Source organism: Nothobranchius furzeri, chromosome 6 (assembly GCF_043380555.1).
Source record: "Nothobranchius furzeri strain GRZ-AD chromosome 6, NfurGRZ-RIMD1, whole genome shotgun sequence".
Lineage (NCBI taxonomy): Eukaryota > Metazoa > Chordata > Actinopteri > Cyprinodontiformes > Nothobranchiidae > Nothobranchius > Nothobranchius furzeri.
In genome coordinates, this window is record NC_091746.1 from 23,161,978 (window position 1) to 23,188,843 (window position 26,866).

Here is a 26,866-nt window from a genome sequence, read left to right on the forward strand (position 1 = left end):
ACTGCTCAAAGTGTACCATAACGAGACGGGACGTGCGTGTTCAACAGGAAATGGCATCAATGAGGACCCAAATGAGCGGCCAGATCAATGTGGAGGTGGACGCCAAGCCACAGCAGGACCTGAGCAAGATCATGGAAGAGATGCGTGAGCAGTACGAGGCCGTGGCTGCCAAGAACCAGAGAGAGCTTCAGAACTGGTTCGATTCAAAGGTGACGGTGGAGGAAACGGTGGCTGTGTCAGCTAAGTAACCTGAAGGTTTCCAGATCTGACCTGTTTACACGTCTTCTGCAGACAGAGACGCTGACCGTGGAGATCGCTGAGAGCACAGAGAATCTACATTCGTCCAAATCAGAGATCAGTGAACTTCGTAAGACGCTGCAAGGCCTGGAGATTGAGTTACAGTCACAACACAGCATGGTATGTAACGAGGACGTGGCCTCCTCCTCCTCCTCCTAAGCACATTTACACATCCACTCTGGTGAACGGGTTTGCCCTCTTTCCCTCCTTTTTCCTGCCAGAAAGCGAGCCTGGAAGGCACCTTGGCTGACACACAGAGCCGATACGCCATGAAGCTCCAAGGCCTCCAGCTGCAGGTGACGAGCCTGGAGGCCCAGCTGGTGCAGCTGCGCGCCGACATGGAGCGCCAGGACCAGGAGTACAAGATGCTGCTCGACATCAAGACACGACTGGAGATGGAAATCGCAGAATACAGGAGGCTGCTGGACGGAGAGGCCGGGTAGGAAAGAAATCAAACGTTCTAACTTCATTCATCCTCGTGTTGATTTTAACTCCTGGACATCTCTGTTTCTCCGCAGCACCGGTTCCAGTTCCAGCACCTCCACCTCCACCACCACCAAAAAGGTCATCGTGGTCACGGAGGAGATAAAGGATGGCAAGGTGGTCTCATCATCAACCTCAAAGTCATAACCGGGTTCACAGAAAACACACCAGAGTACCTGCAGGCACAGAGTCAGCACCACTTCCTGTAGTTACTCATGTGAACAAAATAAAAGCCTCAGAGTCTCTTTGTCTGATTTATGTGTGCAAAACTAAACCATCAAATTTCAGAATAACCTTTATTGTTATTGCAACAAGTACAACTTAGTCAGCCTGGCAAAAAGCTCTTTGAGCGACGGCCAAGTCAAATGATGTTTGTCCGGCGTTTAATACTGGCTCTGAATGACATCATGTTAGCTTCAGGCTGAGCTCAAACTGAGCAAAGCGGGTCAGAGGAGCTGAAGCGGCAAACAAAGAGAGGCTGGGTGGCCCGAGGCTCGTTTTTCAGCTCGTAATTAAGAGCTTTGGTTTCTTCGGAGCTCAAATCTTCAGTCCTAGAGGCCAAAGAGACACGGACACCTGTCTGAGCCTCACGTTGGAACAAAAGCTGGCGTTTTTGTTTTCAAGAATCAAACCAGTCCAACCTGAATACGCACCAATGACCCGCTCATCTTCTGGAGAGCTTTCTCCTCAGCAGGGTCGTCTTCCAGCAGGAAGTTGATGCAGATCGACACGAAACTTTTAATGTTCAGATTGTTAAAAAAGAAAAACTCTTAGAGAACTTTTGTCTCTTTGACTCAAAATAATTAATTTAGAGTCAATGAATTTGGACTTGGCCATTTTGGTCCCCATCATGAAAAGTTTGGGCATCCCTGATTTAGTGTCACGCTGCAGCTGTGGCTGACTCACTGTAGAAAACCAAACCTCAAGCTCTCCTCTTCACTGAAATGTCTCCTAAGGCTTCACTAGAGTCTACAGGAGTGATGCATCTCTAAATCAAACATCAGCGTTTAGGATCTAAAACATGCTGGAAGCATGCAGCGCTAGCATGTCAGCTAGCCACTTTACTGGCTAACAGAGTTCCTGGTAAGAATGTGATCCACTAGCTCTCTTATTCCATTTCTCTTTCCCTTTCCTCACATTTTACTCCTCATATTTTTGTATGTTGTCATTGTTTTTGAATGTTTTTTGTTTATTTTAACTTTGATGTTTGATCTTGTGATTTTTATCTTGAGAGGCGCTAGTTGAATGATCATTTCTTCTTCAAGCTGCGAGTGGCTAGTGGACAGGACCATGGTGGGTCTGGCTGGGGTCAGCGCAGAGTGCCGAGGGTTCGATGCTGGACCTCTTGTTGCACTGTCAGTCAGAAAAAGACCAGTACACCCAAAGGACAATATACATGTAATATACGGAGTCACGTATGAATGCAGACTCTGCAATAAAACATACAGGAGAAACCGGACGCCAACTCAACACACCAACAACAGGGAAACAAGCCGAAGACACACAAGAGCCGCAAGACAGGAAGCAGAAAATACAATAAAGAAACCAGCCGTAACAGACCCCCGCACAAGGAAAACCACATTATGGACTGGGACAGAAAAGGGGTCATAAACACAGAACAAAATATAAAAGATGGATGAAGGAAGCTGTACGAAGACGTGACCTCTGAACCATGAACAGGACGAGGGCTCTGCACATTAGATGATGCATGGAAGTGTGTCATCGGTGAGGTCAGCGCGAGCAGCAGAGGGCGACGCCGTCCTCCCTGATGTATGATGGAGCTTGATTATTACAGTTTTCGCCCATTGCTTGAACACATTTTGCAAAACTTGGCTCATTGTGCCAAAACTCTACACACAAGTAAACATGAAACGCTGGGAAATATCTCATTCACATCTGTGTTGACATGAAACTCTGATGACAAAATGATACACACCTGCATCATGTGAATACACTTTCAGATTGGAAGCAACACACTAGAGTACTTTATATGAAACAATGCAGTATTTCATTCTCACTGTTTTTATTCTGTTCAGTTAGCTTTCTGTGAAGCCCAATGGAACAATGTTTGTGTTCACAACAAAGGTTTCCCCAACAATCAAAAATAGACTTACTGAAAGGTTACAAACAATATCAACTCAGTACTACACATCGCAGTACTACAGTATACTTTACAGTACAGTACTGTACATGCAGTAACAAAAAACACACTACTGTAAAGGAAAAACTAGGCGATTGTGCATGAGTGGGATTATGGATCCCGCCGTCTGTTTGGGTCTGGCCACATGATCTCGTCAACATCACAAGCGATATTTTCTCCTGCTGAGCACCGGCGAAAATATTCCCTTGTGTGGCAAATCCATCCATGGATCGACATCACCTCAATGTCTCCACATGCCTCTTCCATTGCCTGAAGAAGAGGCATGCGGGCATGTGGTTGGCAGTTATACACGCACCATCTCCAAGCGGAAAAAAATCCTCGATTGGGTTCAGAAATGGCGAGTAAGGGAGCAAGTAAACAACTTCAAATTGATCATGGTTGGTGAACCAGTTCCGGACCAGAGCTGCCCGGTGGAAACTAACCCCAAAATTCCACTATCTCCGCTCCGCCCTCCGCTGCTGCTCGCTTCCGAACTCAAATTATACTGTACCCACTCTACAACGGCTCCGCTCCATTGCGGGGACCTGAGGTGCGCAAACAGGCATGCGCGGGATTAGAGATCTTGCAATACAGTCCGAGCAATAAACATGGAAGTTAGATCCAAACACCCGTTGTGTGGGAGAAGCATCGGCATGAACTGTTTAATTCAATTCAATTCAATTTTATTTATATAGCACCAAATCACGACAAGAGTCGTCTCAAGGCACTTCACATAATAAACATTCCAATTCAGGTCAGTTCATTAAGCCAATCAGAAATAATGTTTCCTATATAAGGAACCCAGCAAATTGCATCAAGTCACTGACTAGTGTCAGTGACTTTACAGCAATCCTCATACTAAGCAAGCATACAGTGACAGTGGAGAGGAAAACTCGCTTTTAACAGGAAGAAACCTCCAGAGGATCCTGGCTCAGTATAAGCAGCCATCCTCCACGACTCACTGGGGATTGAGAAGACAGAGCAGGCAGGCACTGAGATCTAACAAGACTAGAACAGACACAAGATTCTTATCTGAGGCCATGAGAATATCATTTGTAACTCTCACTAATGCAGTTTCAGTGCTGTGATACTCTCTAAAACCAGACTGAAATTTCTCAAACAGAGCATTAGTGTTTAAATGCTCACATACTTGGATGGCCACTATTTTCTCCAGGACTTTGGATAAAAATGGAAGGTTAGATATTGGTCTATAATTCATTGGGTCATCTGGATCCAGAGAAGGCTTCTTAAGTGAAGGTTTGATTACAGCAACCTTAAAATCTTGTGGTACATATCCATTAACTAAGGATAGATTGATTATATCTAGAATGGGGGCAGTAACCAAAGGAAATGCATCTTTAAATAATTTGGCTGGGATTGAATCTAAAATGCAAGTTGAAGGTTTAGATGAAGCTAATATTTTTGATAACTCTGAAAGCTCAACTGGATCAAAACGGTTCAAACACAGATGAGGTTCTACAGTTACCTCTGATGCTGCCTCACTTACTGGGGAAGAAGAAATCGCATTAGGGAGGATGCAAAAGATTTTGTTTCTAATAGAATTAATTTTACTTGTGAAAAATCCCATAAAGTCGTTGCTGCTGAGGGCTAAGGGAATAGATGGTTCAGAGCTATGATTCTGTGTAAGTTTGGCAACTGTACTGAAAAGACATTTAGGATAATGCTTATTCTCCTCAATTAACGCTGAGAAATAAGCAGTTCCATTTTGTCGAAGCTTATCTTTTATGAAGCACACGACTATTATTCCAGGATAAGTAGGACTCCTCATGGTGCGTAGAGCACCATGTTCTCTCCAATTTTGTTTTAAGGCTCGTAAATGAGAATTAAACCAGGGAGCCAACTTCCTGTCCCTAATTATCTTCTTTTCTAAAGGGGCAACATAATCTAATGCCACACGTAAAGAGGAAGTAACATTATGAACTAAGGCATCAATTTGTGAAGGGCTAGAAATGAAAATATTGCCCTCTGCTACGTTCCTCTGAGATGCTGAGGACAGTAAAGATGGAACAGTTGATTTAAAAGATACAGTGTTGTCAGATAGAGACCGCCTATAGTGAAATTTACTTTCATTTCTCGAGAACTCAGTTATGAACAACTCAAAGGTTATCAGAAAGTGGTCTGAGAGGACTGGATTATGTGGAAAGATCGTTATTTCCTCACACTCTATGCCATAAGTCAGCACAAGGTCTAATGTATGATGGTAGGAGTGGGTGGAGCTATGTATTCTTTGGGTAAAACCAATTGAGTCTAAGATATTACTAAAGGCTACATTGAGGCTATCATTTTCAATGTCCACATGAATGTTAAAATCCCCCACTACAATGACCTTATCAGTATTTAGCACCAAATCAGATAAAAAAATCAAAGATCTGATCCAAAAACTCAGAGTAAGGGCCTGGTGAACGATATAAAACTACAAACAAGAGTAGTTTTACAGTTTAGCAATCTGGATTAGGAAAACTAATAATAAGATGTTCGAACGAACTGTAGCTATTACAGTTTTTCTCAATTGTTTACACACATTTTCTGGTACTTGAGACACAATTACCACAACATGTAACCAATTCACCAACCCCCTTAACCAATTCTACTAAACTGCAAGCACAATTCCTGCTTTGGACTCAAATTGCAAATCTAAAACACACTTTTCAAAACACTACACACAATTCTCTGCTGTTGGCACAATTTTCATGCGGAAAATATCTTGTTTTCACAAGGAACACACTGCTATTCAAATGTGCACACTGACTCATCACAAGGGCAAACATCTGTCACACAGTTTTACAATCAGCAATCAGAGCTTTAGCATAAAAGGGCAACAGGTGAGCTCTTCTGATTCAGAGCAATGGATGCCAACATTGGAAACAGAGGCAGAGCCAGAGGAGTGAGAGTAGGAGGAGGACGGTGAGGACGGGGAGGACGGGGAGGACGAGGATAAGGAAGACCAAGGACCGTAATCTCTGATGAGATCCGAGCCACTTTGGTTGATCATGTGGTCAACCATGGTCTTACAATGAGGGAGGCTGGGCCAAGAGTACAGCTAAATTTGAGCATGTACACTGTAGCATCCATCATCCGGACCTTCCGAAATGCGAATAGGTAAGAAATCTTCTCTCACTAGAAAATGGCAGTACTGCATATCAGTACAATCAGTATTCACTGAGTACAGTAGTATTGCCTGTGGATGGTTTTGTTGTACAGTAAAAATTATGTAAAGTATGTTTCCAGTATGTAGGAAATGTATACCTACTTTGTATTCACAATATTTTACTATTTGTTTGGCAGAATTGAAAGATTACCGACACGAGGAGGTCGGGAACGTCTTCTGTCTCCTGAACAGGAAACTGAAATCGTCAGCATTGTCCTAGAAAACAATGCCATAACATTACGGCAAATACAAAGAAAAATTATAGAAAACAACGACATGTTTCAAAATATTGATAGGGTCAGCCGATCAACACTAGACTGTGTCTTGCACAGATATCATCTCAGGATGAAGCAGGTCTATAGGTTGCCATTTGAACAAAACTCAGAAAGAGTCAAAGAAATGCGATATAACTATGTGCAAGCGAATCCCGCAATTGATGCATACACTCAACAATGTGTACAGTAAATTATACATATTTAAATATTGTAATCATAATGATTGTGCTTCACAATAGTGACCACTCCATGTTTATTTCTGATATTGTCATGTGTGTTTCAGAGAGCCCTTGAGCTAGAGGCAGCTGCAGTGGAGCACCAGTTCATCTTCATTGATGAGGTTGGATTCAACCTCACAAAAAGACGAAAGAGGGGAAGGAATGTCATTGGCCAGCGTGCCATTGTTGAAGTCCCTGGCCAGCGCGGAGGGAACATCACAATGTGTGCAACGCTTGGCTACCATGGCATCATCCATCACCATGCTACCCATGGCCCCTACAACTCAGTCCTTGGTCTTCCTTGTCCTCGTCCTCCTCTTCTTACTCTCACTCTCACTCTTCTGGCTCTGCCTCTGTTTCCAATGCTGGCATCCATTGATCCAAATCAGGAGAGCTAACCTGTTGCCCTTTTATGCTAAAGCTCTGATTGCTGATTGTGAAGCTGTGTGATGGGTGTTTGCCCTTGTGACGAGTCCGTGTGCATATTTGTATAGCGGTGTGTTCCTTGTGAAAACAAGATATTTTCTGCATGAAAATTGTGTCAACAGCAGAGAATTGTGTGTAGTGTTTTGAAAAGTGTGTTTTAGATTTGCAATTTGAGTGCAAAGCAGGAATTGTGCTTGCAGTTTAGCAGAATTGGTTAAGGGGGTTGGTGAATTGGTTACATGTTGTGGTCATTGTGTCTCAAGTACCAGAAAATGTGTGTAAACAATTGCGAAAAACCGTAATCAACTCATAGCTTAACGCAAACCAAATTCTTTTACATCCAGAATTCAGCTCTCCTAGATACGGAAGTTCTGATAACATTTCACTCACACATGTTCATACATCGCATCTAGTTCCATCCATCACAGTAAATGCTTAGTTAACTTTTCATGTTTTAATTGTTTGAAAATAAATTCTTTTTATAAACCTGACCCTTTTCTGAATCAAACAAAGTGTCTACAATCCCCTAATTAATAAAGAATCCTAGATCTTCTGATTAAAGCACAATAAAGACCAAGAAGGGTGATATTCTATTTTTAGATAGAGTATCCCAGCTTATTGGCCATTAGTAGAGGTAAAATATTTATTGAGCTCTTAAAGTACTCAATTTACCAAACCCTACACTTACCTGTACATATTCTTGTCAACGTCTTATGGCCCTGATACCGTTCCTCTCAAATGGGACCCTGTACCACTGCTACATTGTGATTTTATGCTTTGCCAAGACACGTCCGATCATGGTAATGCTTACTCGATTGATGTTTATGAATACTTGCCTATCTGCAAGTATTTGTTGCCGTAGATGGTGGAGACGAATAGCACTGTTTGCACGGACTATTTCCACAATGGCAAGTTCCTGCTGTTGGGTGAACAGGCCTTGCCAACCACCTCAAGAAGGTCTTCTAGATATTCTGTAAGAAAAAGCAACTACAAATTACATTTGGTTTAGTTCTTTTTTACAGTACTGTATACCGTACACAGTAATGTGACATCTCAATGGTACAATACTATGTACTCCACTGTATGTTTCACAAAACTACCATTTTTGTTTCAAAATGATCACTAGCATACAGTACAGTACTGTAAATACTGTAGATACAGTCTGGAGGAGAGAGTTGAAGACATACCTGTTTTCCAGTCTAAAAGTCCTTATGATGGAATCCACTGTGAACCGGCTTCTGTGTGGGTGGACTCTCTGCCCAGCTTCCCTCATTGTCAGGCCATGATTGATTACATGATCCACCAAAGTTGCTCTAATGTCATCGGAAATATTGTTCCGTACATGACCTCTTCGATCATGTCCTCCTCCTCTCTGCTTGTCTTCCTCTACCTCTTGCTCTTTCTGCCTCCATGCTTGCAGAGTTCTGAAAATGGCTGAACTGAGGCCTATTTACATATGTCTGGCTGATTGGTGTGGAGTTTTGTAAGTGAGTGTTTTCAAGTGTGTGTCTAGGTGTTTTCAATCACCCAATGTGTTTTGTATTTGGAAGAGATGTGTTGTCCCAATGGTACCATGAGATTTCATTTATGAACGAAGTGTCTTATGCATGAAATAGTGTAGTGTGCAGGAGCAAGTGTGTTGCAGAAATGGAACTAAAGTGCAAAGCAGCACTTTTGTTTAAGGATTGGTTACACTGTGTTTAAGGTATTGTGCAATAGCTTCAGGTTTTGTTACTTTGGTCTAAGCATGTGTCTATAGTGTTCAAGCAATGGACAAAAACTGTAAGAGCTTTATATGTGAGAAGGAGGATCTAATATCTTACAGGTAGCCAATGTAGGGAAGCTAAGACAGGAGAGATATGATCTCTCTTTTTAATTCTCATCAGAACTCTAGCTGCAGCATTTTGGACAAGATGAAGACTTTTAACTACATTCTGTGGACTTCCTGAGAGTAATGAATTACAGTAATCCAGTCTTGATGTAATAAATGCATGAACTAATTTTTCAGCATCACTCCTGGAAAGGATGCTTCTAATCTTAGCAATATGTTTATGTTTATCAGATGCTTTTGTCCAAAGTGACTTACAGGTGATGATGAGGCAGCAGGCTGCAAACACTAATAGGCAATCCTAGGTGGCAGTGAGGCAGCATGATGAATCACAGAGGGAAGTGAACAAGGAGAGGAGAGTAGAGTGGGGGACGGATGCAGGGAGGGTGCTAGTTTAGAAGATGCTCTCTGAAGAGCTGGGTCTTCAGGAGTTTCTTGAAAATTGACAAGGACACCACTGTTCTGGTAGTGCTTGGTGTGGAATGAAACATGAAAAGTCTGGCGTCTGGATTGTCCTGAGTATGGTGTAGGCACTGCTAGCCGACGAGCCAATATTCTGAAGGTGGAAGAAGGAAATCCTACAAACCTGTTTAAAGTGGGATTTGAATGACATGTCCTGATCGAAGACAACACAAAGGTTCCTACTTCGTTCTCGGAGACAAATTTAATGCTAATTTAGTGATTCTTGCACATATTGCAATAAAACCCTTCTGATTCTGATTCTGATTCTGATTCTGAAGATGGGTGAGTCCACGAATGTTAGTGACAGTGTGACGTAGATCCGTCAGGATTTTCTAATCCTAGAGTTTCCCCGTCTATTTTCTATCAGAAGCTACTGCAGGTGATAGGTGTAGGAGACTATTTTCATGTTCAGCCTGCATGAAACACTCAGAGTGACCCGTTAGAATCAGAGATAATAATTAAAACAGGGATTTCGGTGAATCACACCTTTAAATAACTTAATACTTTGTAGAAAATGCTGATATTTTATGTTACTGAAGTCATTTAGAGAGTAATGGAGTGTGGCCATTTAAAAACCTCTTGTTAAATAGTTTTCATTATAAAACACAAACACTTTAAGTTCAGCTGCAGCATCTTTATTCACTGTTGTTGCTTTTTTACTGAACCTATTTTACATTAACATTCTTGCTGGTCTGAACCACCTTTCCGTCCACGACGGTCTCCTGCACCGTGATCACCTTTGTGATGACTGCAGAAAAACAAAGAAGATTCATGAGTCGATCATTCTGATAAAACTTATAAATATCTTCAGGCTGAATCAGGAATCAAATGTAGCTTACCGTGTTTTGAGCTAAAATTAGGGCAGAAAAAAGATGACATCATTTGTTTGCATCTCTGTGCTCATAATAATCTGATCATCTCCATGATTAGTGGGCATGTCTCTTCCTACGTCTCACCTCTCATCTTCCCCATCCAGCAGCCTCCTGTACTCGGCGATCTCCTGCTCCAGACGGGTCTTCAGGTCCAGAAGCATGCTGTACTCGTCCTTGTTGATGGAGATGCTGGCGTTGATCTGGGATATCTGAGTCTCCAGGCTCGTGACCTTGGCCTGGAGGCTTGCTAGTTGTGCAGAGAAGCGTGCCTGAATCTCTGCCAGGCTTCCCTCCAGAGATGCTTTCTGTTGAGGGTGGAGAACAAAGATGATCCACATGGTCATAACGCTAAATCTACTGACTTGTTCACACGAACAGCCCTGAGCGTTTAGCTCAGGTTAGACTGCTGGACCTACCATACTGAGACTAGACTGCAGTTCAATCTCCAGCCTCTGGAGGGTGGTCTTCAGGTCTTTAATCTCCGTGGTTGACATCATAAGAGTGTCTGAAGTGACCTTCACCTCCTGCTCCACGACTGTAACCTGAGCAGAAACACAACGTCACACGTGTTACGACTCCAGTCCAGGTTTGATCCGTCATGAAAGAATCAGATTTGTTATTTCACTTCTCACCTTGTTCTGATACCAAAGCTCCAGGTCCTTTCGGCTCTTAGCGATCAGAGCCTCGTAGTGCTCCCTGATCTCTGACATGACCTGGTTCAGGTCGACAGAGGAAGCAGCGTCTACGGACACGTTCACCTGGCCGCCCACCTGGGTCCTCAGCAGCAGCAGCTCCTGCAGGAAAACTCGCTTTTATTAGGATTGAGTGAAGAGCGGCTGAGCTGGAAGGCATTTCGGTTCTTGGGTCTGTAGCTGAGACGTGTTGGACAAACAGCAGCAGTGAGCAGAAGAGGAGAGTACATGGAGATGCTTCTGGAAACAGGAACCTAAGGGGGAGGATCATTCACTACATCATAGTGACCCACCAGTGGTCGGAGGGACCGGTGGTGCCTGAGCTTGGCAGCCTCGCCTCTGTCAGTGCGCCCCAGGGCAGATGTGGCTACATCGTAGCTCATCACCGTCAGTGTGTGAATGTGTGTGTGAATGGATGAATGATGCACTGTAGGGTAAAGCGCTTTGGAGTGCTTACTCTGAGAGCCGCTGTACAAGTGCGGGTCACTTATCATTTATAGATGGATCAGATGAATGGAGAAAGCTGAATCTCACAGTAAACAGCTGCTACTAGATAAAGCTGCTGGTGGTTAGCTGCTCTCTTACCTCCTCATGGTTCTTCTTCAACATGATGAGCTCTTCTTTCAGGGACTCGTACTGACTCTCCAGATCCATTCGGAGCAGATTCATCTCATCCAGCACCCTCTTGAGTCCAGCGATGTCGCCCTCTACAGCCTGCCTCATGCTGAGCTCGTTCTCAAACCTGAGAGGGTTGTACGAGTCAGAGCAGGTTAGAGCAGGTCAGGGCAGGTCAGAGCAGGTCAGGGCAGGTCAGAGAGGTTTCAGAGGCTCATTAGAAGCACCAGCTGTCATCCAGACATGAGCTCGCTCTGATGCGTGTGAGAAACATCACCTCAGTAGCAACACACAGAGAAAACACTTACTTCATCTTAAAATCGTCAGCAGCCAGTTTGGCGTTGTCGATGCTCAGGACAGCTTTAGCGTTGCGTGAAGAGGCAGCTTGGATCTGAGAGGGAACATCAACACACCTGAGGTCAGATGTACTCTAATCTAACAGACTGATGATGGTGGGCTCTGAGAAGGTTTACATGGTCTGAAGGTAGGACCAGAAACCACCCAAAACAGTAAAATATTGAATAACTAATCGTGTTCTGTTCGGGTCACAGCGGAACGAAACGGGTATGAAGGTAAGGATTTCTCTGCTTTACTTCTAATCTTTATAGCTGAAGGCTCTCAGGATGTGAGCCTGAACATGCAGCATGGCCAGGTTCCTCAGGTAAAGTTCACATCCTGTGTGGTTTCCTCCTACCTGCTCCTGCAGCTCCTTGATGGTGGCGAAGTAGTGGCTGTGGTCATGGGCCACCACAGTTCTGCCCTCGTACCACTCTCTGATCTGCTTCTCCAGCTGGTTGTTCTCTTTCTCCAGCTTGTGGACCTTCTGCAGGTAGGATGACAGACGGTCGTTCAGGTTCTGCAGGGTGGCCTTCTCATTGGCATCTACACGGAGGTCCAGCCCGCTGACGTTGCCCAAGCTTCCCACATAAGCCCCAGAGCTGCCATGAGCAGAGGAGAAGTGAGTGCCATAACCTCCTGCTCCGCCGTAGACGCTGATGGTCTTGTGGGCTGTGGAGCCGCCGTAGGATCTGGAGCTGAACGACATGTTGGCGAGTCGGTCTGAATCAGGATCTGCAATGGAAAGCATCACTTGGTCCACTGGTTATATAGAGACCTCCTGCAGCAAAATAGGAAGGGCTTGGTTTCATTTGAAAGGGAGGAATGCAGCCAACTGATTACCCCACCTGGAAACAGGTGCATTCCTCTTTTTTCAGGTGAAACTTGTGATTCTGCATTTTTTCACTTCAGCCTGAAGATTAAAGTCCTGATATTGTTTTGTTGCTGAGATTAGAAAGTCATTGAGCTGTTGCTAGATACTCAGAATCTCCAGAAAGTGATTTTCACCATTTCTGACCATCATTGTTCCGTCTGCCGAACGTCCGTTTTCATGTTTTATTTCCCCGTGTCCTGTCTGCTGTGAACTAAACAGAACTGATGTCTGAATGCTGGTGACAAGCCTTACAGATTTACTCTCAGGTGGAGCATCAAAGCTTCTGCTTTTAATGTCACGCCTGATACTTAAAACTTTATTCTTATTGTTGATTGGATACTTTATATTTCCAACCAGACATGGAGACAGAGGTGAAAGAGAAAGGAAGAGACGGGGGGGGGGGGGGGGGGGTCCCAAAAATAAACAACCAATGATGAACAAGAGTCTGCTTCTATACCTGCAGAAAGAGAACAACACACACAACAATACAACAAGATCAAGCTATCACTGCGTCAACTTGATGAAGAAATATAAAATCAACATTGTTTAACTGAACAATCACACGATAATAAATCACAGTGCATTTAGTGCCAACCACAGCCTTAAGACATGTGTTGAACGTGCCCAAGTCCATACTTATGAGAGCACCATGTGAGCACCTGTGTGTGTACACGCGCTTGTATATGTAAGGTTTCTCTATAGGAGCGTCCACTAGAGAGTGTGAGGGGCCACAGATCCCCCCCCCCCCCCCCCCCAAAGATGTGTAGGAGATGGAGGGAGCTCCAAGTCCCAGAGATCCAGGAGCTACCCCAGAGCACAGGGACCCCAGGGAGACTGTAACCAGAAAAGCCCCAGCCCCCCTCGAGAGGCACAGAGGATCGCCCCGGGGGGCCACAACCAGCAGCCGGCAGAGTCCTGGGAGATATCAGCGGCAAGCCCACAGCGTCCCACCCCCCAGCTGGCCGAACGTCCGTTTGTGAAGCGTCTGACCCGATTACGATGATCCTGGACGACCTTGTATCATTATCTTGTAACTGTTTTAATTATCCTTGCCTGCATTACTGCCTAACCTTGTATCAGTGACCTTAGAGCTCTGAAGTGTGCGTCCTAATAAGGTGACTTTATTATTGTGTGCTATCTACGATATATCTCGACTGCTAACATTCTGTTGTCCACTAGCGTGGAGCTGAGCTGATGACAGCCAGGCTACTCAGGTGCTCCTGAGCTATGCATGGCGAGCGCATTCATGGCAGTGGTTCACCATTTGTGTATTTGGACCTGCAAACCGTTAACGTCGCATGGACGTGCAGATCATGTTTATATCGAGTCCGTTGATCCAGACCACGTCTCTAGGACGTCCAAACTAGGTTTGTGCATGGTGGAGAAAGGAGGCATCCTCTTAACGCTAAACCAGCTGTTATGTATCAACATCTCTCCACTCAACCCTTCGTTTTTGTAGCTTTCAGACCTTTTTGATGGTCTGAATGGTTTATTTGTTTCTCCCTGTGGTGATGCAGCTGTTTCTTTTGTCTGTAAAACACGACGAGTATTTCAGCTGCACATAGTTCAGATGCACGGCTGTTCCCTGTAATCAGCTCACAACTGTCTCAGTAGAAACTTCCTGATGAGCAGGGTGGGGTCCTGAGGTGTCGACAGTTTTCATCACTCAGGTAGAAGTGCACATTTAACCTGTCGGTCAAGCACCGTGAGTCTGTGAAACCACTATTGTCTGTTCGCCTTCAGCTTTCACAAATCACTCCTCAGCTCAGAGTTAAAATAATCTTTAATTGTCGAGTTGTGAGAGGCACAAATGTTGCTCCGACTGAACTTCTACGGTGCGGCAGCAGCTTCAGAGATGGTGTAATCAGATGAGAGATGGGTGGGTGTGGGGGGGTGTCCCCACCGGCTGAACCTCTAGCTTTAGCAGCTGGTACCAAACCCATAAAACCAGGTTCATGTATGAAACAAGGCTCTAAAGGCTGGAAGCATGTAAACACAAACCGCTTTTAGCTCCATTGGATCTTTAGACTGAAGGGTGCTGATGAAGAAAATTTCATCCATCCACTTTCTGAACCCGCTTTGTCCACGCACGGTCGCGGGGGGGTGGGGGTGGGGGTGGGGGGGTGTTCAGTGGGCAATCAGGCGGGGTACACCCTGGACAGAGAGCCAGTCCATCGCAGAGCAACACAGAGACACACAGGACAAACAATCACACACACACACACACACACACACACACACACACACACACACACACACACACACACACACACACACACACACACACACACACCTAAGGACAATTTAGACAGACCAATTAACCTAACAGTCATGCTTTTGGACTGTGGGAGGAACCCGGAGAGAGCCCACGCATGTACAGGGAGAACATGCAAGCTCCATGCAGAAAGATCCCAGGCCGGGAAGCGAACCCAGGACCTTCTTGCTGCAAGGCAACAGCTCTAACCACTGCGCCACTGCGCCGCCCATGAAGAAAAATACTAAACCTAAAATAAACAATTTTATTACATTTATTAAAAGGACATTTTTACATAGATGTTATGTCAGCATCAGCAAATGAACTATTACATTTAAAATGTAGAATTTTCTGATTATTATTCTACTTTTTATATTTTAAGGCTTTCCGAGGTCAAGATAAACCGATTAAAACAATATAATAGATTTTTATAAGTCTTAGGAGGGAAAACATTTGTCTTCAGTCTGATATACTTTTGTTTCCTGGCTGCTTGTTGTCTTTGCTGCTCAACAGTTTCAGACGTAACACGTGAAAATTCTTTATAACAAAAATGTGGTTGCAGCGTGCGAGGACACATTTCTAAAGATAGAGGACAACAAAGGAGATAGCCTTCATGGTTGGGTACAGGAATATCAGGGTTCTACACTGGTGGGTTGAAACTCACCAGTATTATGTATTATTATTGTGTTGTGGTGCCATGTTTGTTGTTTTTGCCATTTTGTTTGCCTGTGTGTATAAGAGTCTGTGCAGAAGTGTGTGTGGGAAAGTATTTATATAACTTAGCCCTGCAGTTGTGGTAGAAGACTTGTTTCCGGCTTAACCCTTGCACAAAGGCACGTTTCCCTTTCTGTCTTTGTTACTTAAGAAGATCTGACACTTTGTTGTCCTTGGTTGGCGCTCTCATGCATTCCTTTGGCTGAGTCGTGCGTGCATCTTGCTGCCCCACGCCTCCCCACTGCTTCAGTGGTTGGAGTCTGCAGTTGGAGCAACTTTGCAGCCAACTTCTGTGTTCTGACAAGCTCCTTCTAGAGCTCAACAAGGAGTCATCTTGCAGCCAACCATCTGGTCCATGGTGTCCACACCTCCTTCGGTCTTATTGTAGTGATGACTTCAGAGTTCCTAGCTGATACCAAATATGATGAGATGGTTATCATCGGTGATCCCACAGTAACATCCACTTCTGTTGTCCTGAGAAAAAACTGGCAACGAATTCCATTTGAACGTGTTTAATTTGTGTCAGCTAGTGAGCGATCCAACTCTCTCCAAAGGTCATACTCTGGTCTCAATGATGTACAAAGGCCTTTCTGTCACCCTTACTGGCCACTTCTTCATAAACTCTGACGTAGTGTAGCGTCACACTTTATAGCGTGACGACTGCAAATCAGAAGATTATAGTCACTTTTACTTGCTCAGGGACCATAAACACACTTCGTATTAATCCAGATAGAGTCCGGTATATAGTTAAAAAGGAATTTTATTCTTTTCTAAACTAATGATTTTGCATGACAAGATATGAATAATGAGATGTGATGGAGTGGATATGCGGTGATGGAGTGTGATGTGTAGGTGGTGTGATGTAAGCTAGATGTTTATCAGAATCTTTGTATCTGAAAGAAATTGTGAAATCTGGTTGTGAAAGAATTTGTCGTCTGCTATAAACTAGAGAGTTGATTATTAATAAAACAGCATCAGACGCAATCTGTTGTGTCTACAAACCCTGGCGGAGACTCCCAGCAGATCCGGAGTGTCAGAGGTCGGGTGGACTCCACGGCATCTGGAGCTAGTAGATTAAACTCTGATACAACCCGTCCAGTCTTGAGATGTCTCCAGGTCACAACAGCAGCTGTAATGCTTGTCTGTGTCCAAAGTGGATATGGCTCTTAGGGAGCCGTCTGGCTGTGTCAGCTTGCAGCGTGCAAACAGGTTTTTGACTTCTTAGGTGTGTTCTTGCTGTGTATTAGTTGTAATTCCATGCTTTTGTTCTTTTTTTAAAACACAGAAACAGTTTTGTTTACCTGTTTTGACGCTACATTTTGCCAGCGGCTGCAGGCTTCCTCAGGCTGACGCTGATGGTGGCGCGTCACTTCCTTCTCCTTTTATCCGCGGGCAGCAGAGGACGTTGTCGCACTCCACTGCCCGCTCTCCCCTCTCCCACGATGCAGTCCCATGCGCGGTCCAACATGTACACTCCGTCGTCCCTGTTCATGGTCCCACATCCACGTCTGTGTTTATGTTGTGTTTTTTCATTGTTGCTCTTATTTTTTCTGTTATGCCACACACCAACAAAACCATACACAACAGTTAGAAACAGACTAGTGCACCCAAAAGACAAAATATCAGCTGGACTTAAATGTGGAGTCATTTACGAAATCCCATGCAAACTCTGCAATAGAACATACATAGGAGAAACCGGACGCCAACTCAACACACGAACAATAGAACATAGAAAGGAGTGCGAGAAAGAGGCAAATCGAAAACACACAAGAGCAGCAAAAGAAGCTGAAAGCACAATAAAGAAGTCAGCCGTAACAGATCACTGCATAAGAGAAAACCATATAATGGACTGGGACAGCACACAGATCATAAACATTGAACAACAAAAATACAAAAGATGGATTAAAGAAGCAATCAAGATAAGGAGATGTGGATGACATCTTATGTCATCTAGGGCAATACACCTAGGAAAGAATCTTCTGGCATGCCTGATCCATCCCTGGCAATCTACTGCTGATATGTCCAGGCATCCAGCGCACATTGCATCCAGAAGGGACATTTGATCATGTGGATGATGGTCGTACACCTTCCACCGCCATGAGGCAAAGAATTCCTCTATGGGGTTGAGGAATGGAGAGTAAGGTGGGAGGAAAAGGGACTCCATTCTGGGATGGGCCACAAACCACTCTGTGACTGCATGGGAGTGGTGAAATGCCACATTGTCCCATACAATTATATATGTTGGCGTTGACTACTTTTATAATGACATTGAAAGTGTAACACCTGTGCAGCTGTTCATCTACAATTAGTCAGCTGTGGCTGGTTAAACTGCATTTATGTTTCAATAACATATTGCTGTTGGATTTTGCTGTCATATTCAGTTTTGCAGTATGTTATTGTTTTGAACATAAGTTTGACAGTTTTGTGAACAGTATGTAAGCAAGAGCAAAATGTCCTCTTAGTACAATGAGTTTTGGCGGTTGTTGTGTCTGAGTGAGAAGGGACTTCATGACATTTGAGAGATGTAGTCACTCAATGCATTTTGTGCCAAAGCAATGAAAAAATTGATCTTCAGTTTGGCCCAGATAGACTTCTGTTGTGCACACTGTATGTAGAGTTTTGCAAATGTGACCTAGGTATTGAGAAATGGGTCCTAACGTCTGTAAAAAAAACTGTAAACCAGTAATCTGCTGCACTTAGAAAATACTATTGCTTAGCTTTGATGTTGCTCATCAGCTAAAGAATCTGAAGCATTTCTCGAGGAGGGTTCAGAGCTGCTGGGGATGTGGGAGGAAACTGGCTTCCAGCCAAAGCTGAGAGATGTTTAACATAACAGGCTTTAAGGCCTTTATGTTAGAAGGCAGGTCTGCTGAGTTGAACCAGTTATGTGTGTGTGTGTGCATGTGTGTGTGTATGCATGTGCATTTGACTCTGTGTGTGTGTGTCTACGTGTGTGTCTGTGTGTGTGTGTGTGTGTGTGTGCGTGTGTGTGCGTGCATTTGACTGTGTGTGTGAGTGTGCGCTTATGGTTTACGAGACCTATTTGTCAGGTTACACACCAGCATTATGAAACCAATAGGTTTATGAGATTATTTTTGATGGTCTCGTAATTCGTGACTTTTAAAGTCTTGTAATCTTTGAAAAATATAAAAAGTGAACGTTGTTAGTAGATTATTACAAAATTTGTAACAGTCATTATCATCTTATTTAGTTATTTCAGCAACTTAACCTTCCTTTTGTGTTTTATGGGCAATTTAAAAATAAGTTTCGTAAACCATATTGTGTGTGTTGTGTACAATATCAGAGCCCCCTGCTGGTAGAAAACTGCATAGCAGGGCTGATACATCCGATACAACTTAGCACCTCAGCAGCAGGACTTCTCCTGGCCTAAAACTGACTTTTTGCAAAAAAATATTATTGCCATAATTTCATCATCGAAGGACACAGAGTCACAAAACATTTTGTAGTTGTTTGTCATCTACAGTTGACCAAGCTGGTATTGGGACCTCCCTCCCTGGCAGTAAGGCGTTTCCTGTTTCCTGTTTTCAGTGTTGCACTAAGTGTAGCTGTTTGGTGTTTGTGGCTTGCTAAAACTGATTTAATTTCTCTGTACTAGGGTATCTCTGAGTTATTGTAGCACATAAGCACACTAAAACACACATTTTCTGTTGTTCCACCTAGCTTTTAGGGAACCATTTGAGTTCACACGCAGTTTATTTGGTATTGAACAGTCTGCTCGTCCAGTTAGCTTAGCCTCAGCACGGCTATGGCTACTTCTGTCTCTGCTTCTCCGTCTCCTATCTCTTTCTTCCTGTTAAAAGGGAGTTTTCCTCTCCACTTTCGCTATATGCTTGCTTAGTATGAGGATTGCTGTAAAGTCACTGACGCTAGTCAGTGACTTGATGCAATTTGCTGGGTTCCTGATATAGGAAACATTATTTCTGATTGGCTTAATGAACTGACCTGAATTGGAACGTTTATTAAGTGGAAGTGCCTTGAGATGACTCTTGTCGTGATTTGGCGCTATATAAATAAAATTGAATTGAATTGAATTGAATTGAATCTACCCCTTAACAATAATCAATAATCAGATGATGACGTCATTAAAGCTCCGCCCTCTCACAACAGAAAAGGTCATGTTTTACTCTGAAAGGTCCCAATTGTACCCTTTTGAACTAACCAATATGAATAGCTGCCAAATAACAGTTGACATGTTGGGCTCACTTAGCATCCCATACTGGCAGGTGTTAAAAGAGGGCGGGGCTGTGGCGGTATGGTGAATTCAGGCATAACGCTGTAGCAATACGTTTGCCTCTCATTTCCTCATTCCTCAACATTATCTGCAAGAAATTTTGCATGAGTGTGACTAATCTGACCTCAAACAGATATGTATGCAAACATTTGGTGGGCATGGCCTATTTTTTTAAATAGCGCCCCCTAGGACCAGTGTAACAGTAAGCTCCATGCCATGCTTTTACTGATGATTATGAAAGTTGGTACGCTTATGTAGTGTCTCAAAACCTACAAAAAAGTCTAGGGAGCCACTTTCCAAATCTGACAGGAAGTCGGCCATTTTTAGTCACATGACTCCATTTCTTCTTTTCTTTGTTGCCCATGCCTAATTAGAGCTAACTTATCCTAGAGCTTTTGACCTACAGACTTCAAAATGACATCTTTAACTCTTAAGCCACTGGGGATCAAAATTTGTGAAAAACATTCTCAAAAGTAAAACTGTGTAGGCGTGGCTAAGCCTAAAATATTGATCCGTTGCCACGCCATTGGGTGTGGCCCATTTCTTTAAAGTAGCAGGCCCCTAGGGTGATTACAACTGTCAGTCTCATGCCATGCTTTTACTGAGGATTATGAAATTTGGTACACTTATGTAGTGTCTGGCAGGTTTTGAAAGATGGTGGGGCTTTAGGAGTATTGCAAATTTAGGCATCACACCATGGAATTAAGTTTGCCACTAATTTCCTCAATTCACATCTCATCTGTGCGAAATGTAATGTGATTTATTCTTATCAAACCCCAAACAGATAATTATACAAATCTTCCATAAGCATGGCCTATTTTTAATAGTGCTCCCAAGGACCATTACAGCAGTCAGCTCTATGCCATGCTTTGACTGAGGATTATGAAATATGGTACACTCATGTTGTGTCTTGAGACTTACAAAAAAGTCTCCTGAAACCATTTTCAAAACCCAACAGGAAGTTGGCCATTTTGGTCAGATGATGCCATTTTGTCATTTTTACACATATTATATTTTAACTAACTTGTCCTAGGGTTTTAGGCCTACGACCTAAAATTGATAAGCCATTCAAAGTCAAGTCAAAGTCATTTTATTGTCATTTCTACCACATGTGCAGGACATACAGAGAAACGAAATTGAGTTTCAGTGCACACAATTCAAAGATCAGACATACATGGGTAAGACACATGACAAGAATTGGTGACTGCGGTCATTCACAACATGAGTCGCACTACCTTAATAGATAGATGAAAAGGGTGTTACATGAGGATAATTGGGGGTAAGGTAAAAAAAAAAAGGCATAGCAGAGTTAGACCCAGCGGGGAGTAACTCTATTATACAAAAAAACCCTCCTCAACATAGAAGCACAAACAGCACAGATACAAAACATCGGAGTCCGATGGGGAGGCGGGGTTGGGCGGGATCCTGAAGCCTCCAATGGGAGCTTCCAGTGTGGTGCATCAACCAGCTGCAGACCAACAGGTGGGAGGGAGAGTTAAGGAACAGAGAGCACATTGAGTTTCCTGCAGGTCGCTGACCTCAGCAGAAGTCACAATCTGAAGGCAGGGGGGGAAGGTCGGGACACAGCATCTGTCAGCATTCCCCCTTTCGTGGGGGTGTGCTGAAGCAGCCTTGAGAGGCTGCTTGGCGTCAGATAAGGATAAAACATGACTTTGTTTGGGGCAGGCAGAGATAATTTTCCTCTCTGCCTTGGAGTCTATAAGTGGTCATTCATGTCCACCAGTGAAGCCAATTTTACGTGTTCTAAACATCCCCGCATCGTCCGGCGACCCTCTCCAAGATGACATCCATCTTGCATACTAACACAGGCAACGCCGCGAGGACATTATCCAGCTTACGGTTCACCTCGAGTAGTGTCCCAGTCTGTGAGGTCACCGCACGAGCGGCACATTCCATGGGCACGGGTCGCACTCCAATCGCTCCTGTCTTCCCAAATTTCCAGAAAACCAGATATCCTCCCACTCTAATCAGAAGAAATCCAGTGATCATCAGGCCGAACATCCACAAATCTTCCACGTCCTCGATGGACAACTGAGAGAGGCACACGATCCGCCAGACCTCCCAGGAATCGAGTGCATATCCCCCTGCGAATGTCCCCTCGGGACAGGTGGGAACCCCCTTCTCCGTTCTCATCGTAGAAAAAATGTTGTCAATCGCGTTGAATGACCAGTTAATTAAGTCCATATTTCCAAAAAAGAGTAGTGGTTTCAGGAGAAATGCAGATAAGTGCTCTGTAGGCAGACGGGACAAGAGCCTTGGGGAAGCAGATAAGGGAGCTGAGAAAAAAGCGTCTGTACTCTCTGAAGGCTGAAGAAATTGGGAATCAAAAGTTGTCTAAATAGTTTTCAAAAGGCCTAATGGTGTAGTTCTGGCTTAGTCTCAAATATTGATCTATTGACATTAAAGTCCTTGGTTTATTAACTTGCAGACACATGATCAGAGCTATATCCAACTTAGTGTGTGTCATCACCAAAGCCACTTCTGCTGACAACAGGAAGTATATTGTTTTACTCTAAAAGGTCCACAGTTGACATTTGTATAGAATCAACATGAGACACTGCCCAATTACAGAAGACATGCTGGTGTAATGCAGCATTCAGTACTGAGATACGGGGTTGTGGTGGCATGGCAAAATCTGATGGCCAGCCGTGGCCCTCACCAAATTAAACACAACAGATGTTACAGCCTCTCAAAGAAATGTTTGCAAATTGTTGGTAATTGTAGTCTTAATATTGCCACAGGGCCCCGTGCCTACATTAATCTCTTTAATAATTTCAACACAAAAAGGTCATAATATGTCAGCATGACTTTCTTGTTTATTCCTTGTAACTATGTTGAGTGTTAACTTGAAAAGGTTTGTAAATTGTTAACTCTGTAAGCCCATAGTTCCTTTTATACACAACAAGCTGTCCTATCCAATTCTGATACCATTAAAATATAGCTATCGTCCCATAAATACGTCTGAGATACTGACTCAAAAATGGAACCACAATCAGCCACCTCCTCTACATGGATGACATACAGCTGTATATCAAGAGTGAGCGAGACATTGACTCACTGATCCACACCACCAGGATCTATAGCACTGATAATGGAACGTCATCTGGACTTGAGAAGTGTGGTTGAATGTTGACAAAGGAAGGGAAGGTAATACATACAGGAGGGGTCTCACTCCCTGAAGGAACAAAATCAGACATTGAGGACAGCTACAAATTCCTTGGTGTCCAACAAGCAAATGGCAACCTTGATGAGGCTGCAAGGAAATAAGCCACAACCAAATACTTAAAACAAATAAGACAAGTCCTAAGAAATCAGCTCAAGGGCAAGAACAAGATTCGGGAAATAAACAGCTATGCCCTGCTAGCAATCAGATGTCTGTCAGGAATAATGAGCTGGCCAAAAGAAAAAATACAGACCACAGATGTTACAGTTTTTCTCAATTGTTTACACACATTTCCTGAAAGCATGCCTCATATTCTCAGAACTCTACACACAAATCCAAAAAAAAAAAAAAAACCCACACACACACACAATGGGCAAAACCCCTCACTTAACTTGCAAAATTAAACTTCACATTCAAAACAATATTATTTCTCCTCAAAATGTGATTTTGTTGTCAAATGACACACACAAACCATCATATGAATAGACATTTATAAGAACCAGCAGAACACTTATGTGCTCAGTGTTAAACACTATGATGAATGGAAAACACGTCTTCTCCGTTCATCATAATGACTAAAGCCTTTTCGGTTCAGTGTTACACCTACTACAATACATGCATGTGTTGTTATTTCAGATTATTGTTTTGACACTCTGAACACACAAATACATGGTAGAAATTATTTTATTTTTCTCACAAAACATTGCACACAATGTTTATCCCATTCCCAACCAACACATAGTTTCACACATAAACTACATACAACAGAAGAAATTACTGTATACTGTTACAGTAAAAAAGGAAACTAAGCTGCATCCTCTCTTCTGTTGCGGTCTGGCCTCAGCGCCTCATCCACATCACAAGCAATGTTGTCCCTGGCCAAGCAGCGGGGGAAATATCTCCTAGCATGGCGATTCCAGCCATGAAAAGAATCAGCTGCTATATCTCCACATGTGTCCTCCATAGCTTGGAGAAGAGTTATACGGGTTTGTGGCTGTCGGTCATACAACTTCCATTTCCATGCAGGAAAAAAATCCTCAATGGGATTGAGGAATGGAGAATATGGAGGGAGATAAACTACAAAGCGTGTGATGTCAGTGAACCAGTTACGAACCACAGCAGCCCTGTGGAAACTTACGTTGTCCCAAATGACAACGTAGCTGGGATGTTCTGGACCATCTACTTGATCTGGTGGAATGAGTGTGTTGTGTAGGGTGTCCAGGAATGTGATCAGATGGGCGGAGTTGTAGGGGTCAAGGGTTGCATGGTGATGGATGATGCCATGGTAGCCAAGCGCTGCACACATTGTGATGTTCCCTCCGTGCTGGCCAGGGAATTCAACAATTTTCTTCATGAAAATTGTGCCAACAGCAGAGAATTGTGTGTAGTGTTTTGAGAAAAGTGTATTTTAGATTTGCAATTCGAGTGCAAAGCAGGAATTGTGCTTGTAGTTTAGCAGAGTTGGTTAAGAGGGTTGGTGAATTGGTTACATGTTGTGGTAATTGTGTCTCAAGTACCAGAAAATGTGTGTAAAAATTTGAGAAAAACTGTAAGACACAAAAGCTCCCAACCATGCATGGATGATTTGACCCAAAATCCAGCACCCTGAAACTGTATGCTAGCAGTAAGGAAGGAGTCAGAGGACTAGCTAGTGTGAGAGCTATGATCCAAGATGAAACAGCCAAGATATTTACGTACATCAAGGATAAGACATTTACGAATGACATGCTCAGTGAATGTCACAGACAATGGCAAACTGAGGAGCAGGTGCTGGAAATACTATTGTGGAAGGACACCCCTACATGTGATGTACCACCGACAGGACATAGGACAACTAAGACAAACAAAAACTGAGGTTTAGGTAGCATGAGGTTGAGGTTTCTGAACAGTGACGTTAGTAGAAATGTTAGCTTTACCAACGCACTCTTCTGAATAAAGATTTCTGAAGTTTATCCTGGAATATGGCCGCATCTCTCCCGGTTAAATGGTTACAGGCCCAAGTGCTCGATTGACCACTGGTACTTCTGAGGCCTTGACTCCCCAAAAAACTTCTATTTCCTGTTCGGCTCCTTGATATTTTGAATGTTATAAATAAATGTGTACACTGGTCTCATAATGTTTAAATGTCCCCTTAAACCATGAAACAGTCAGAATTGTATATTTTTGTAAACAGACCTCATAAACCCTAGTTGTCTCCATAAACCACCATGTTGTCAAGTCCTCATAAGCCTGTGGAAATTCATATGTGAAATGTAAGTATGTTCTGATATGTTTTTCTTATTTTTGAAGAGAAACTTTTCTTTGATGGGTAAAATCAAAATTTTTGACATACTTTTTGTGTTCACCAGATGCAGGGAAAGGTGTGTCCTCATAAGCCACCAAAAAGTCATAGTGGTTTCATAAACCATATACACACATGTTGTGTATGCACGTGTGTGTGTGTGTGTGTGTGTGTGTGTGTGCGTGCGTGCGTGTGTGTGAGTGCGTGCGTGTGTGTGTGTGTGTGTGCGCGCGCGTGGATGTGTGTGTGCGTTCGTATGTGTACGTTCGTGTGTGTGTGTGCGTGGGTGTGTGTACCTGTGTGTGTGTACGTTCGTGTGTGTGTGTGTGTGTGTGTGTGCGTGTGTGCGTGTGTGTGCGTGTGTGCGTGGGTGCGTGTACCTGTGTGTGTGTACGTTTGTGTGTGTGTGTTTGTGTGTGTGTGTGTGTGTGTGTACCTGTGTGTGTGTACGTTCGTGTGTGTGTGTGCGTGGGTGTGTGTACGTTTGTGTGTGTGTGTGTGTGTACATTTTTGCTGCCTGTTTGTTAGAGTTAAAGTCATCATCACACATGGGTGACATTTATCTCTGGTTAGCTGCAGCTCGGGAACTATGTGCTGGTTTAACCCCTAAAGCTGAGCAGGGAGGTGTCGTTTTTAAAGTCTTTGGTATGACCCGACTGGGAGATGAATTCCGACCTCCAAGTCCCAGGGCGGACACTCCACCCCTGGGCCACTGAGCTGGTTAGCAGCTCAGGGTGGGATGGGGGTGTGGGGGGTGTGGGTGAGTCTATTTAACTCTCTCTGGCTCCCTCTAGAGGAAGCGGGCTTCAGGGCTGCCAACTCTCACACACTGGGCATGGGACACACACATCTGACCCTCTTCACACGCTCTCATGCCACACCTCCGATGTCTCATGCTGAACCTTCACCAGCTGATTGTTAAGCTAACCTGCGTACAAGTTTTTGATCACAAAGCGACACAAATACCTTTAGGCTGGTGTTGCTGAGACACAAAAGTGTTTTATTCTTCTGTTGGTCCGTTTAAACATTTAACACCAAAAGACAACGATTTAAACATTTTATGTTAAAGCTTATGTGAAAAAACCAAAACCTCTGCAGCAGCCTCCAGGTCCAGGTGTCACTGGGCTGATATTGTCACTGGTGTGTGTGAGTTTTGTCACCAGTGTGAGTGCTAAAGCAGCAGATGGCATGTAGTTAATGCAGTTTATTTTGTCTTAAAGAAAGTGATGGAAGACGAACAGGGACACTGGCTCTGGTGCAGAAACAAAGAAATGTGGATTCACAAGGTTGTCTGAAAAAAATGCAGCAACACTAACCCTTACCAGTGGTGATGGAGAGATTACAGATTAGAGATCGGGGTAATCAATCAGCTGCATTCCTCCCTTTCAAATGAAACCAAGCCCTTCCCATTTTGCTGCAGGAGGTCTCTATATAACCAGAGGACCAAGTGATGCTTTCCACTGCAGATCCTCTGATTCAGACCGACTCGCCAAC

The 26,866-nt window shown here is 43.7% G+C and overlaps 2 protein-coding genes across 3 annotated transcripts in view; one reads left to right on the forward strand and one right to left on the reverse strand.

Annotated features, from left to right (window-relative positions):
* LOC107392502 (keratin, type I cytoskeletal 13) overlaps positions 1 to 1,025 on the forward strand; it is a 2,051-nt gene extending 1,026 nt beyond the window's left edge. Inside the window, exons 4-7 of the mRNA XM_015970350.3 lie at positions 48 to 209; positions 292 to 417; positions 519 to 736; positions 816 to 1,025. Of these exons, the coding sequence (XP_015825836.3) occupies positions 48 to 209; positions 292 to 417; positions 519 to 736; positions 816 to 927 (618 nt within the window). The 3' untranslated portion in view covers positions 928 to 1,025. The remainder of the gene's footprint in view (positions 1 to 47; positions 210 to 291; positions 418 to 518; positions 737 to 815) is intronic.
* Positions 1,026 to 9,917: 8,892 nt separating this feature from the next.
* Positions 9,918 to 12,925, reverse strand: LOC107392525 (keratin, type I cytoskeletal 13). 2 transcript variants are annotated; one of them, XM_015970386.3, is made up of 8 exons: positions 12,172 to 12,925; positions 11,786 to 11,868; positions 11,448 to 11,604; positions 10,803 to 10,964; positions 10,587 to 10,712; positions 10,255 to 10,475; positions 10,138 to 10,148; positions 9,918 to 10,046 (listed from the first exon to the last, which is right to left on the reverse strand). In XM_015970386.3, exons 1-8 carry the CDS (start codon positions 12,562 to 12,564, stop codon positions 9,964 to 9,966), a joined length of 1,236 nt encoding a protein of 411 aa, XP_015825872.3. In that variant the 5' UTR covers positions 12,565 to 12,925; the 3' UTR covers positions 9,918 to 9,963. The 2 variants fall into 2 exon arrangements, with proteins under 2 accessions (XP_015825872.3, XP_054599952.2); XM_054743977.2 differs by lacking the exon at positions 10,138 to 10,148.
* Positions 12,926 to 26,866: the final 13,941 nt, after the last annotated feature.

What these genes read in the sequence shown, in the direction of transcription:
- LOC107392525 (XM_015970386.3), bottom strand. Translation starts at nt 12,564, where the DNA reads ATGCTTTCCATTGCAGATCCTGATTCAGACCGACTCGCCAACATGTCG. An exon ending in TCAAGGAGCTGCAGGAGCAG is followed by an intron (nt 11,869 to 12,171) that starts GTAGGAGGAAAC and finishes GTTCCCTCTCAG; the next exon opens with ATCCAAGCTGCCTCTTCACG. An exon ending in GCTGACGATTTTAAGATGAA is followed by an intron (nt 11,605 to 11,785) that starts GTAAGTGTTTTC and finishes CAACCCTCTCAG; the next exon opens with GTTTGAGAACGAGCTCAGCA.